Here is a 15,600-nt window from a genome sequence, read left to right as displayed (position 1 = left end):
TACTGATCAATAATTTACACTTTAACAACTTTAATAATCATTTAATTGAATAAAACATTTTTTTAAGGCATTTTAAGTAATGAATTGGATCAATCTATACACTTTCATTCGTAAGATTTACATTCATATAACATGACAACATTTACATTACATAATTTATGTTTAATTGTATATGTTTTAAATATATGTTTTTTTTGTATTTGTCTAGTTTTTTTTTGGGCCGTTTAAGCTGTCTTTTATTTTGCAACCGATGACATCATTAGGTCTGCGCCGCGACAGTTGCTGTTTTTTGACTGAAGAAAGGTTTGTGTCTAACCCCTTAAGCGTTGAAGGTGTATCAAGGGTTACGTGTTTTAAAGTTGTTTTTATCAAATGTGTTCCAACAGCATGTTAATATTATTACTGAAAGCATTTTGCGTTGGACATTTTGAACCTATTATTGTAGCCATAACGTTAGATGAGTCTCGTAAATAGCGCCAAAATGTATGACTAATTTTTCTATGCAAAGCGCATCCATCCACACAGGAACAGAGTGTTTAACGTGTCCCCTTTCTCTATTGATTGTTCCCACTTAAACGTGACGAAGAAAAGTTTCCAGGCAAGCAGGATCTGCAGATTAAACAGCTGAGATCTTGCTTGACACAGTGCTGGAGAGATGGAGTTGATTAAAGTGGAGGTTGTGGACATTAATGATCCTGAACCGTGCAGAGTGAAAGATGAAGATGATAACGTTACTGAGGAACAAAGAGGTTGGTGTCCGTTCTTGATTCCTGATTAAGGACTGTTGAGGAACATTAAAGTACATTTGTTGCATTTATGCATTTGAGAGATGCTTAACGTTATATCCAAAGCGACATATGAGATATTAAGTGTTCAGAAAGTAATAAAGCTTTAGAAAATTAATCAGAATGGAATTTTATAAAAATAGGTAAAATAAAACATTCTGATTCTGACATAGTATAGTAACACTATATCATTCAAGAAATGTGATATTAGTTGCAGAGTAATCTTGCAGATTTCATCTTGTTAACATGAGAATGTCAGAATTAACTTTTAGCACACTAAAGATCACATAAAAAAATGATCCTATAATTTACTAACCGTCGACCAATCCTAGGTGTAAGTGACTTTTTTTCTTTCAGCCAAACACAATGAGTTATATTAAAAAAATATCCTGGATCTTCCAAGCTTTAGCTACAATGGGACTGAATGGTAACTTGGATTTTGAAGGCAAAAAAAAGTGCCATTCATCCATCATTAAAGTAATCCATACGCCTTTTGAAGCGAAGCCATGTGTTTTTGTAAGAAAAATATCCATATGTGATCCATGTTGGCAAAAGGAGTCGGAATGAGCAAATTTTCAACAATGATTTATGGTTATTTTCACATTCTCTATTAAAAACCCTCAAAATGATGATGTATGATTTGTTATAATCAAACAAAAAATTACTGAGCTGCACCTGTTTGAAGTCAGAAAGGTCGATTTAAAGTTTTCTGAAGTTTAAAATAAGAAAAACACCTAGCATCCATACCTTAAAATCCCTGGTAATAACACAAAATTTGGCACATTCCAAGTCAAAACCAGAAATCCTATAGGAAAATTTTCCAACTTTTTTTCCCCCATGATAGCACAATTGTTTGATTAACATTTTATTTATTTTAACATTTTATTTAACAGACAGCCTATATTCAGACCTACTGTACTGTATCTATCTGGATGTAATGTTACACATCAGATGTTTCAATCCCAACAGTTAACCAAACGTTTATTTAAAGGAGCCGTATGTAAGAATGTGGCCAAAACTGGTACTGCAATCACTTTCAAATTACTGTAGAGCGGTGTATCCCCTCCCCCTCCTCCCTGACTCGAGGTTGCCAGATAGGCTGCAGGATACAGCAGGAACGTAGGCTACTACAAGAAGCTTTTTCTGTTAATTATGTTTATGCTTCAAATGAGAGATGTTTTGCAAAGTAATTATCGCAAAAATGTACTAATGGCGATTAGCCAAATATAATCGTAAAGATGTACGCTCGTATGTGACAGTACATTGTTAGAACAGTAGCTGTTAGTCTAACTTGTAACGGTAGGCATCTGTCATTAACGTAAGTACAACAAGCACAAGCCTCTGTCACTGTGTGTATCCATAGACTATAAAAAAGTGTGTAACCGATATGAAAGATACAGCCAGAGCCGGCTTCAGACTGCGCTCAGCAGGGGGGCATTTATTTTCAATGGGTGGGCACTAGGTATGGGGACTTTTTTTCCGGATATCAGATATCCTATATTTATAATTGCTATCGCCTTTCGAATACCTGGAGGTGTGGCCATAATGTGGCAAAAGAAATATGATCCAGTTATTAGTGTGATCAGACTGAATGTCGATTGGTGCATAGGTGTAAAAGTTACTTGGGGCAATCATGTTTTTATTATTTTGAATATTTATACACCATTTGAATGTCTTGATAATGAAGCTGTATATTTGCAAAGACTTGTCTTTACTGGTTCTTTTATAGAAGAAAGTGAATGTACTTGTATTTATGTAATGGGTGATTTTAATGCCGACATTACTGATGTGAAGTCCATATTTGGTCAGCATTTAATCCAGTTTTGTGAAGACAATAAGCTAAACGTGTCAAGTAAGATTTTCTTGCCAAGTGATAGCTATACATATGTCAGTGAAGCCTGGAATACAACTTCATGGCTTGATCACTGCATAAGTACGGCAGATGCTCAGGAGGGTATAGTGGACTTAGAGATCATGTATGGGATGGCAACTGCGGATCACATGCCTGTCTCTGTTACACTAAATGTGGAGAGTCTACCCGCGTTAACCCCTCATGATACCCATATGAGTGATGGGAAAGTGGGGTGGGTAAAGCTCACAGAGTGTGATTTACAGCACTGTTATTATCTGACAGAGAGGAACCTTGGGAATATCCCTATTACATACAATGCTCTAATGTGTGGAAATATTAATTGTGATAATTTGAATCATAGAGAGGACGTGTGTAAGATGTATGATCTAGATGACTTTTTGAAAACTGTTTGAAAAACTGCAACAGCGAGGGGTTCCTCCATACCTAATCCGGATACTAGGTTTTTGGTACACACATCAAACAATGCAGGTTAGATGGGGTAGTGTGATATCAAGACCTTTTTCTGTGACTAATGGGGTGAGGCAGGGTGGGATCCTTCCTGTCACCCAAGCTGTTTAATCTTTACATGGATGATCTCTCCTGAACTTTGAAATATTGTAAGACCGGCTGCATGATAGGGGAAAGACTTTTAAACCATTTACTTTAGGCTGATGACCTGGTCATTATGTCACCATGCTCTGCAGGCCTCCAGCAATTGCTTGATGTGTGTACACAATATGGTGAACGATATGACATCAAGTTTAATCTGAAAAAGACTGTTGTGCTGATTGTGAGGACTGGAGGGCAGCGTAATGCTGTATTTCCCATGTTCCACTTGTCAGGAAGGGATCTGGCTGTTGTGGAAAAAGTGAAGTACCTCTGTCACATTATAAGGAGTGATCTTTCTGATAATGATGACATCCAGAGGCAGTACTGTAAATTGTATGCACAGGCAAATATGCTGGCACGGAAATTTGGAATGTGTACAGAAAATGTAAAAATAGCCTTGTTTAAAGCCTACTGCACACCACTCTACACTGCTCACCTGTGGTGTTGCTACACAAAAGCTGTATTTCACAAGTTAAAAGTAGCATATAATGATGCTCTTAGGATTCTTTTGAAAGTACCTCGCTGGACCAGTGCAAGCCAGTTGTGTGTGCAGAATGATGTGACCACACTAAATGCTGTAATAAGGAATGCTGTTTATAAATTTATGATGAGACTTATGGACTCACAAAATGAAATTATAACTTTTTTTAAATGGCCTGATCAGAGCAGTACTAGGTACAGCTCGCTGCTTTGGAGGCACTGGAGAAGTTGTTTGTATGGATTATAGTAATCTTTTTTTTTTTGTCTTTTTGTCTGTTCACAAAGTTGCCCTTGTATGTTCTTATGGACCTTTTTTTTAAGAGTCTGAAATAAAAAAAAAACTAATGAGTTCCATGAAGTGATGCAACCCATACAATAAACACATAAACTAGGGGTGTAGCGATATTAGAACCGAACCGAAGAACCGCGATACAGAACCCACAATTTGAAACGCGATACTCTCATGGCGTACCGAATACGCCCCGGCCTCGCCCAGCCCGGCTCATTGGACAACATGACATCATGACTTTGCGTAAACATACACGCCACTTTCAAGTCAGGTGGCGTGTTATCTATACGCATTTTGAGCTATCCGCGTGTATGTCCATGCCGAAATCTTTTCTACGCCATTAAATGTCCGAGTGATTCCGCGTGTATGTGTACGCCGTTAAATGTCCGAGCGAAACAAAGCAAAATCTATATCTACATCTGTGGAGCGATCTTTTTTTTCCTAGGATGGTACTCATAAATGGTATTAACCCCAGTGACGGGTAGGTTTAGGGATGGGGTTGGGGTAGGTCATATATCTATATATACATAATACAGTAATATAACGTTAAGTCAAAGGCGTTGATAAACACGCTGAAAAGCGATTATGCGTGTTGATAGCACGCCAAAAATGGAAATACGAATTGGCGTGTCCTACATACGCCATTTCATGAGATCAGTCTGCATTGGACCTGGAATGTGTACACAACGAATTCAGTTTTGTAGCCTAACCACCATAACACCAAATAGCAAACTCTGTGTTTTGCTACTGTAGTGATCTTTTTCTTTGTAGAAAAGTTAGAAGCTCAGACCAGGAGACGGTGGAAGTTTTCCAAGCAGAAGTTCTTTATTGCTTGTCGGTAGCTGCAGTCATTCCAACATCGTCTGACTTCTTGAGTCAAACATTGTAATATATATACATTATAAGAGGGAGGGATTACATTGTGATGGTGGAAACTCGTATACCAGTTTAGTAACCTGTATTAAAAGAGAGAGGGAAAAACTTATTCAAACCCTGAGACTCCAGAACAGGAGTGACAGGACTCTCTCTTGCTAAAACAAAAGCTTGCGAGAGTCTCCAAGAGTTTCACTAACATGTTTCATTTAACTTACAATAGAAAGAAAACCCGTCTGACAGCTGTATATAGAGACACAGAATAAGACAGGAGTTTCGTGCTCCACAGCTGAATGCTAAATTCAAGTTACAGAACTTTCTCAGTTTATATATGAAACTAAATTAAACATTTGACAAAGTTGTATTCCTTCACTACTTTCGATAATAAGCAAGGTGTAATCTTCAAATTCGGACTATTTGATCACACAAATCAAACAATAAATGCCGTTTTGGCGCTCTTTGATGTGGCGTGACAGATCACTGTATTAGGCTCCTCATTTCAAGTGGCAGCGCGGAGCGCGAGTAAACACGATCATCTCTTCCTCAGTTACAGAATAAACATGAATGGACACCTGAAGGTATTTTGAAAGAAACAGTATACTTACTGAAAGGCATCATAACTCATGTAATCGCTCAATCAGTGTTTCAGCAGCAGAAAGACGTCAATAAAACTGCATAGCTTGTCACTAGCATTATATTTACCTCAGCAGTCAAGTGATTCAGTGTCCACAACTTGTTGTTTCCCTAGAGAAATGAACTCTTGCATTAAATAAATGCATTATATTATCCTATATATATATTATATTTTACTTAACCTGTTAATTATATCTTGATTATTTAATGTACGTTTAAAATATCTTTCATGAAAATGACAGCAACTGTGTAAATTATTATATTTCAATAACAAATTAGAGTAAAGTTAATGCAAAAACTGCCTTATGTTCAGTTTACATGTTTTCATACAATGTGTTGGGTTTTGATTATTATATCTAAAAAATAAATAGCATCTGAATTTAGGCTCTGTTGTTAACCTTTAATGTTATAGTAATGTGCGGCTCCCTATATAGTTTACAGCATTAGCAGATTTTTAATCCTTGCAAAACGTTTAATTGTAATTGAATTAATTTAAAGACAAAGACACAATTTTTTCACTAAACCACTGTTTAAATTTTTTTTTTAGCTTTCTAAACCGAACCGAACCGAGACGTCAAAACCGTGGGAAAACCGAACCGTCAGTTTTGTGTATCGTTACACCCCTAACATAAACCATTACACATTGTTGCAAGACGTGCAACTCTTAAGACATTTTATTAAATAAGGCTTAAAAAGGCCTATACAACTATACAAAAAAATTGCAAATTCACGGTCTGTATATTATGGCTAGCATCGATAAGAGGAATCGTTAACGTCGAGGGCATACAACATCGGTGGTTCATAAAACTTAGAACCGGTTCTCGAGTGGAACCGGTTTTCAATTCCCATCCCTATACTCACATGTGGCCGCTTCCGGAAGCCAGTGATTATAGTTTATAAAGTTATAAATATGGATATTTTTCTTATAAAAAAGCTTTGCTTCAGAAGGCCTTTATTAAGCCCCTGGAGCCGAAGGCTGTGTATTACTTTTATGATTGATGGATGCACTTTTTTGGGCTTCAAAATCTCAGTTACCATCCACTGCCATTATAAAGCTTGGAAGAGCCTGGACATTTATTAATATAACGACTGTGTTTGGCTGAAAGAAGAAAGTCATATACACTTAGGATGGCTTGAGGGGAAGTAGCCTAAATTATGGGTGAACTATCCCTTTAAATATGACTTCACTTGTTTCTTGTATCACCTTTCTTGTACTGATTTTTTGACCATGTAATATGTTACTTTTAGGCCAGATGGAAGTGAAAGAGGAAAATCAAGAACCGAGTGATGTCAAGGAGAACCACTATTTTGAGAAACCTGAAGATTATATGGTTGGAGAAAAATCTTTCAGTCCCTCGCTAACTGAAAATAATTACTCACAAACAACAGAAGCCAAAAATTCTTTCTCCTGCCCTCAATGTGAGAAGACGTTCACACATAAAGGAAACCTTAGGGATCACATCAAAATTCACATTGGAGAGAAGCCTTATGCATGCCATCAGTGTGGGAAGAGTTTTATTCACAAAGGACACCTTAATGATCACATAAGAATTCATACCGGAGAGAAGCCTTATGTATGCCGTCTGTGTGGAAAGAGCTTCACATGTAAAGGAAGCCTTAATGGCCACATGAGAATTCACACTGGAGAGCGGCCTTTCACGTGCCACCTGTGTGGAAAGAGTTTTACGTGTAAAGGCACTCTTACTTGTCATGTGAGAGTTCACACTGGAGAGAAGCCATTCACATGTCCTCAGTGTGATAAGAGTTTCTCACATAAAGGAAGCCTTAAATGTCACATGAGAATTCACATCGAAGAGGGGCCTTTCACATGCCATCAGTGTGGAAAGAGTTTCACACAGAAAGAATACCTTAAAAATCATATACGAATTCACACTACAGGAAAGCCTTTCACATGCCATCTGTGTGGAAAAGGTTTAACATGTAAAGGAAGCCTGAAGTGTCACCTGAGAATTCACACTGGAGAGAAGCCTTTCACGTGCCATCAGTGTGGAAAGTGTTTCACCAATAAAGGAAACCTAAAGATTCATGCAAGAATTCACACTGAAGAGAGCCCTTTAACTTGCCTTCAGTGTGGAAAGTGTTTCACACATAAAGAAAACCTTAAGTGTCACATGAGAGTTCACTCGGGAGAGAGGCCTTTCACGTGCCATCATTGTGGAAAGAGTTTCGCTCGTAAAGTAATCCTTCAGAATCACATAAAAACACACTCTGGAGAAAAGCCTTACACATGCCATCAGTGTGGAAAGAGTTTCACCGATAAAGGATACATAAAGCGTCACATGAGAAGTCACACCGGAGAGAAGCCTTTCATATGTCCTCAGTGTGGAAAGAGTTTTACGCACAAAGGAAACCTTAAAATTCACATAAGAGTTCACACCGGAGAGAAGCCTTCCAAGTGTCCTCAGTGTGGAAAGAGTTTCACACATAAAGGACAGCTTAAAGATCACATGAGAATTCACACCGGAGAGAAGCCTTACGCATGCCCTCAGTGTGGAAAGAGTTTCAAATGTAAAGGACACCTTAAGACGCACATAAGAACTCACACCGGAGAGAAGCCCTTCACATGCCATGAGTGTGGGAAGAGCTTCACAGTTCAAAGAAGCCTACACATGCACATGAAATATCATTCTGGAGAGAAATTACATGAGTGTTCTGAGTGTGGCAAGAGGTTCGCAGAGAGCAACACTTTCAAAACACATTTGCTCATTCACTCTGAAGAAAGACCATTTAGTTGCGATCAGTGTGGCAAAAAGTTTATTTTGGCAGCCCGCTTAAAGGCACATCTGAAACTTCATACAGATGAGAGACCCTATTTATGTTCTTTGTGTGGAGAGAGTTTTAAACTGCTCGGCAGTTTAAAATCACACCAGAAAATACATGCCAGTGAGAAATCTCATGTGTGCCCTGAGTGTGGTAAAGCCTTTACCAGAGCAAGCTACTTGAAGCGGCACCAACGGACCCACACTGGAGAAACCCCAGACAAAAACATTGTCCAGAGTAGTCACAGAGAGCAAAATTTGTCTTCTGTGATTAGCAAATAGTGTGATATTCATATAGTGCAAAAAGTAGAATTTCTTCAAAAGGGGGATTTTATCTAAGAGGGTTAAATTACCTAATGGTGATGTTTGTGCTATTCCAACAGAGAAGAAAAGGGGGGAACTGAAGAAAAATCCTATTGTGCCTCATGTAGACACATGCATTTTCTGTAAAGCTGCTTTGAAACTAAATGTATTGTGAAAAGCGCTATACAAATAAATGTGAATTGAATTTATCAATCTTAACGTAGAAACGAGCGCAGATCCGAGCACAGAAATCTGGTTTACGTGTTATTCAGGAAAATTTGTTTTCCACCAATCCCATCATACGTTGGTAAATGTGGCGGCTGAAAACAATCGTCATTTCAATATCAACTCCCTAAAAAATCATGGTTTAGAAGCCTTGACCCTAGAGTTTACGACATGGAGAAAGTTTACCTGGCCAAGAAGAGGAAGTAATCTCATGAAATTAATCTTTCTCAAAAACACCCGTTAAATTCATAAATGCAAACAATTACATTAATTTATATGAATATTAAATACCTGTAAATTAAACAAAACATTTACAAACATTATTATAGCTTTAAATTTAACGGTATTCAGAACAAGAATGAAAAATAAGTAGATATAAAAAATATTATAATATATATTAAGGCCACATCTACACGAAGCCAGAGCTTTCCCTATTTTTTCTTCTTTTTTTTTTCCTCATTCTACATTTTTTTCCTAAACATGGCGTGGTCTTAAGAAATATATGCGTACACACGATACCACTGAAACCAACTGAAAATGATGTGGTATACATGCCAGACCAGTATGTGGCACTGTAATTCTGCCACAGAGATACACTAAACAAAGAGAAGAAGACTCGGAGCATGCGCATAATCTTGTGCGCTCTATACAAACCCAACAAGACAGCAAGGTGAAGACGAAGATTGCTCACCGTAGTAGCATAGGAGCAGAAGATTTTGCTTTAGTAAAGATAATAGACTCAGTAGCTTCTTCGGCACGATCACAAGCATATAGTCCGCCATTGTTGTTGCTGTTACGTGTGACGTAACGGTGTGTGACTCAAGGCCGTTTCACACCGCAAGTGTCAGTGGTGCATGAGCAGTGCGTATTTTTTCCAGCGTGCATGTTAATCAATCAGTGACGATGTTGTTACGCTGACGCCCTGCTCAAGCGCTGCTCACGCTTGCGGTATGAAGCGGGCGTAATGCTGACACGTGGTGTAATGACCTCATCGTTTCACAAAATGTATGGATTGGCCGTACACACGAAGAGGCAAGGGTGTCGTTTTCAGATTTATCCACCCTGGGGACCCGGTTTCATAAAATAGCGGTTTCAGTGTCCCAAAACGCCCGATCCGTCAGGACGAAACGCCAAACGATATAAAATGTGTACGTATACAGCTAAATGTGTCTCCATGGGGACAGGGCCTAAAGGGCACCGATCTCGTTGAAGCCACTCCTTACGAAAAATTAAATGTGCTGTGATTGGTTAGCTGGCCCAGTGTGTTGTGATTGTCAGCGCTTAGCCTATGTTCAGGAAATGTCACGCCCCTTACCATAACTGCGAGTTCTTCTCTAGTGTAAATATTAAGGATGGCATCAATTTCAAACCAATTGGAGCCTCATTCAGACCCTGACAATGTTAATGTACAAGAGGATTGTGCTGAACGGATTTCATGCATAGACTTTGCGAGCATGGATTTCACAGGGCGTTTCAGAATGGTATGCTTTTAGTAATTTTCTTATACATTATAGATATGATGTTATTATATTATGATATATGATATTTATCAGAAAACTAAGTTTATTTTAACCGTAGTCGATCACAAAACCATGGTTAATTTTCCTAAGGAGCGGTGAACCATCTTACAAAAGCGAGAGCTTACAAAAGCAACAGAAAGTAAGCTGTACTCCATAAAAAGTGTCTTTTTAACATAGCAACAACACTGTCTCCTTTAATGCAGTTCATCCAGGCCTTGTCCCCGTTTCTGCATATTCCGTGGGTGGGGATTATTTAAATAAGAACCATTGTGACTTCATAAGATCCAGAAAAATCACGTTGTAGTCCAAGTGAGCCGTTCGTTGTAGTTCTTGAAAAGGGGATTGTTAAATAAAAGATCTCCCTTCAGAGTGTACTTTGAGCTTTGTAAGGCTATTTTCTGTCCTGTTTTGACCCCCCTCATCAAAACACACGGTCTGAATAGGCGTGGCGGATTGAAGATTTGGAAGTATAAGCCCACTGGTATGATTGGCCAACAGTTTTGCATATTTAAACATTTAAACAGCATCTTTCACATGCGCAAAAATGTGTTAAGTTGGGCGATGGTGATTTTACAATGGACCTTTTAAATTGAGCAGTGTAACTTTTAAGTTTGGTTGACTGTATTTTAGTTTGATGATGAATGGCACAACAATGTTGTGTGTGGCACCTGTGTGATCAGTTATATTTAATAAAGATATAGGCTAAAGAAAACAAATACAATGTGTTAGAGTGTCACAAAAAATGAGTTTAGCCTATACTAACTGTCGCAGAGTTTTGTTAATTTGTTTAATCATTTTATTACTTTTATATACTTAATTTCTGTTTTTATCAGTTCACAGAAGCACATGATGTGACTGTGTGAATTGTTATGTTCTGTTGTTTATGCTGCTATTTGTGCATATAAAGCTAAAGCCCTGGGGAAAACATTTGTGGTATTTTAAATGGGTCACAGACACCCATCTATTCTAATTGAATTTTAATATGACATTCTGATCTTAAAAGTTCATGATCGACTAATGAGCTTCGGTTGTCAGTCCGGAAAATAATCTAAATGAACAAAATGCTCTCATTACAAATCTCCACCAGATTTACTATGCTGCACGCAAGTTCACGATAACTTAAAAACTTGCGAACACGAGCTGAGACCTGACGTGAGATTTGATCGTAGCCACCGCTCACGTCCATATTGATAAATGGCAAGTTTTGCGTGGAAACGACCATACGCCCAATTTTCTATTGTACGTTTGTTTTGTAAATGAGGCCCATTGTGATTTTCACCTATGATAAATATTTAACATACCATATTGTTGCTGCTTCGCTGAAGTTATTTATTCCCTCCTTTGTAAACATTTTTGTATTGCATGTCTTACTCCTTTAGTGTGTGTGTGTATATATATATATATATATATATATATATGTGTATGTGTGTATATATATATATATATATATATATATATTTATATATTTATATATATATATGTATGTGTGTTTGTGTGTGTCTCTTGTACATCTGTATGATTGTTGAATGACAATAAAGTTCATCTTGACTTATATTATTGGCATTCCGTACCTTGTTTACATTAATTAGTACATTATAATTTCACATATTTAGTCAGTTGGCTGGATAGTAGCTAATCTCATTCAATACTTGATATTAAGTGACTGACTGTGTTTTAAGTTTTAAGTTCAAGTAGACCATGTCACGTTCATGATGAATCAGTACAAATACAATAAAACCCAATACAAATCAGTATTGGGTCTTTACGATCCCAAAAAAGTGTAAAATTAACATGCAAAATCAGTCATGTATTAAAATTAAAATATATTCAACCGTATCTACAACATCCATTAGGGCATTTAGTCCCAAAATGTGCACATTTGAAGAAATATTGCTATTTTTATGTCACTTTTATGTCACCTTTCTGGATGACAAAACCTCTTGTGAGCTTCTGCATTTAACACATTTTTCTGTCAGTCGGATATGAAAACAAATTTGATAGCTTTAGATCTCTAAAAATGCTTTTGTAGCTACAGTGGTTCTCAATTTTTTTTTGGGCCAAAGTAACATTCAAAAACTTTATTGTTAGGCTTTATCTGTATTTTGTTTTGGTTTTGGATGGGTTTATAACTTGTCTTTGTTCTGTGACCTAGCTTTCAGTTTGTTTCCTAGTTACTCATGGTTTGATTATCTGTGTCACCTGATGTTCATATCGTTAATTAGTTCGCTCCTGCATTTAAGCCCCGCGTTTCTTTCAGTTCATTGTCTGTCCTCATCAAGATTAGGTTGGTTGTTGGGTTCTTGGTCCTTTTAGTGCTAGTGCTATGAATGTTTTGTTTCTTTGAGTTTGTTTCGAATAAAAGTAGCTGCTTCATCTAGATCCTGCCAACTTTTCTTTATTACTGCAACCAGCATGTGACACTTTAAAGGCATATAATATTTGGTTTTGTGTTTTTTATTATTATTATTATTCACATATATATAATTTAAAAGCCTATATATCACGTCAAAAGCAGAACAATGGATGCGCATGAAGTCGCCGATGGTAAACGGGTGCCATGTTCTATTTCTGATGCATTAAACATGTTTGTGCTACAGATAAAAGGACAAATGGATTTGAAACTTGTAAGGGACAATTCACACAGAACGTGTAATTTTTCTCCGATGTAAACGATGCTGAAAGTACGTTTTTATGTTGCATTTGCGTCTTGTGCTAAATCTTTGGCGTAACTTTGACTTAAACAAACAACCCCGAAGAAGACCTCAACGCCCCCCTTTTAAAAATATTGCTTCCAGCGCCATTTTTGATTATTCATTAGTTCTAAGAAAAGGGTATTTTATGGCCACAGAAAAAAATTTATTTCTTAGCATGTACAGCGCTTAGAGTTTGTAACAAGACCAGAAATCGTTAAATAGACTTTTCTGCAAGCAGAGAATCAGAACCAAATATGTATTGTGCATATTAACTGTTTTTTTAACTAAATCACAAACACAACTAATCTAAACAAACAAAAATACAAACAATCACACATACATGGGTAAAATAGTAAGTGACAGAATAAAACTGTAAATGGAAACAGGGAATGAAGCTATGGAAAATATTCATTTAATATTGAAAAGAACCATCAGCTTATGATTTTCAAAGCCTTGTAGAAGGGTTCACAGCTTATTACTAAACCTTTGTTTAGTCAGTTAATTGTACGAAACTTGTGTTGCACTTGAAGCAGTTCCATAAAGTTCCAGATTTTATGGTTCCGCAGCCCAGTCTCATCCCAAGGCGTCATCTAACTGACGCTTTTGACCATGTTTGACCATGCGTCAACATGCCGACGCATATGGCACCCTTTAAGAGTCAATATGAGACGTGCCTCCTAGTGGTCTAACCCTAACCCTACCCCAGACCTAAACCTACCCATAACGGAAGCGTCATCTAACTGACGCTAAAGGATGCCATGTGCGTCGGATTTAGACGCATGGTCAAAAGCGTCAGTTAGATGACGCCCGAGGATGAGCGTCTCATATTGACGTTTAAAGGGTACCATGTGCGTCGGCATGTTGACGCATGGTCAAAAGCGTCAGTTAGATGACGCCCGAGGATGAGCGTCTCATATTGACGTTTAAAGGGTACCATGTGCGTCGGCATGTTGACGCATGGTCAAAAGCGTCAGTTAGATGACGCCCGAGGATGAGCGTCTCATATTGACGTTTAAAGGGTACCATGTGCGTCGGCATGTTGACGCATGGTCAAAAGCGTCAGTCAGATGACGCCCGAGGATGAGCGTCTCATATTGACGTTTAAAGGGTACCATGTGCGTCGGCATGTTGACGCATGGTCAAAAGCGTCAGCTAGATGACGCCCGAGGATGAGCGTCTCATATTGACGTTTAAAGGGTACCATGTGCGTCGGCATGTTGACGCATGGTCAAAAGCGTCAGTTAGATCAGTGTTTCCCAAACTTTTTTCAGTCGAGGCACCCTTTGAAAATTTTAAAAAATTTGTGGCACCCTACACTAGTGTTGTCACGATACTACTTTGATACTATACCTTGAAATGTATTGATTTTCAATACCACAGAATAACTGCCGTATATAGGCCTACTGTCATATAGATATTTTTTAATATTATCAATTTTTTTGTCCATCCATTTAAAGTCTAGGAAATCATTAATTTCTTCTCCAGAGATCACTTTACATGATGACATATTTAATTAAGGCTTTTATTCATAATTCAGCAAAACATTGCTCAATTACCATTGCAAATCTCACCAAAATGTTTGCTCACTCAGTGTAGGCCTATTTGTGTTTTTATATTGGGCTAACTTTGTTATAATTGCACAAGATAGCTTGTTTTTAATATATTTTATAATGTAATAATTTCACAGTTAATCTCCAAATTAATGTATAAACAACATAAAGAAGTATATTTTAAATAATTGTTTAATTGCATCTTTTTTATGAATGAAGCCCAGTATCACTGATACCAATACTGCTACTGATGTCAGGAAATACACAGAAATTGAATGAAGTTATCAAACACTTTACAGTCTTCACTGCATAAATAATAAATTAAATATAGATGAATCCCTTATTAAAGCTACAAGCGTTCTTTAGTCAAGAGCAGTGAGTAATTTTCTCTGTTACCTGTTCTTTGATTCTGTTGTCACTGCGGCACTTGTTTATCTCACACGCGTCCCATCTTCTCACAACTCTAATTTAAGACTTTAACTAATTTAAGACTGCTCTCATGAGGATACTCAACAAAACGGACATTTTGGCATAGCTGTGTGTTATTATTCGTTCAAGCACGAAAGAGAAGTCGATTCTGGCACACGATGCGCGTCGTCCTGTGTCAGCAGGACATTCACAGACAGCGCGTTCTCTTTAGTCTTTTCGCGGTTGCATGGTTTAAAAGCATTTGCATGAATAAGAACGTGATTATATAATGCAACGCTAGCCAAAGGATGACAGAAAAAAACGGATGCTGCGTTAATTGTGTTTAAATATTTTTTAACGCGTAAAACTGAAAAACATTAATCGCACGCGTTACCGTTGACAGCAGCACGGACATAACCGATGTGTTTGTGAATATGCGGCAAGACGGACGTTGTGACAATGTTTCGTGTGTATTTGACCGTAAGCGCAACAAGCCATGAAAAAGAGGCAGCTTTATGTGTGGACGCTGGGAATGAAGCACGAGAATGAAATCATGCGGAAATCGCAATTCAACGAACGCAGAAAACGTATGATTTGCAT

The 15,600-nt window shown here is 37.6% G+C and overlaps 1 protein-coding gene across 2 annotated transcripts; it reads left to right on the top strand.

Moving 5' to 3' along the window:
* Positions 1 to 194: 194 nt before the first annotated feature.
* Positions 195 to 9,195, top strand: LOC143748533 (uncharacterized). 2 transcript variants are annotated; one of them, XM_077240657.1, is made up of 3 exons: positions 195 to 303; positions 592 to 749; positions 6,770 to 9,195. In XM_077240657.1, exons 2-3 carry the CDS (start codon positions 656 to 658, stop codon positions 8,581 to 8,583), a joined length of 1,908 nt encoding a protein of 635 aa, XP_077096772.1. In that variant the 5' UTR covers positions 195 to 303; positions 592 to 655; the 3' UTR covers positions 8,584 to 9,195. The 2 variants fall into 2 exon arrangements, with proteins under 2 accessions (XP_077096772.1, XP_077096694.1); XM_077240579.1 differs by having other exon boundaries at positions 587 to 749.
* The last annotated feature ends 6,405 nt before the right edge of the window (positions 9,196 to 15,600 follow it).

Source organism: Siphateles boraxobius, unplaced genomic scaffold (genome assembly GCF_051911475.1).
Source record: "Siphateles boraxobius isolate OS27281-9 unplaced genomic scaffold, OSU_SipBor_1 1, whole genome shotgun sequence".
In the NCBI taxonomy this organism is placed as follows: Eukaryota; Metazoa; Chordata; class Actinopteri; order Cypriniformes; family Leuciscidae; genus Siphateles; species Siphateles boraxobius.
This window is presented reverse-complemented; position numbering and strand designations above follow the sequence as displayed.

Coding starts and splice junctions, on each gene's coding strand:
- LOC143748533 (XM_077240657.1), top strand. CDS start 656: ATGGAGTTGATTAAAGTGGAGGTTGTGGACATTAATGATCCTGAACCG. Junction 750..6,769: donor CGTTACTGAGGAACAAAGAG/GTTGGTGTCCGT, acceptor TGTTACTTTTAG/GCCAGATGGAAGTGAAAGAG.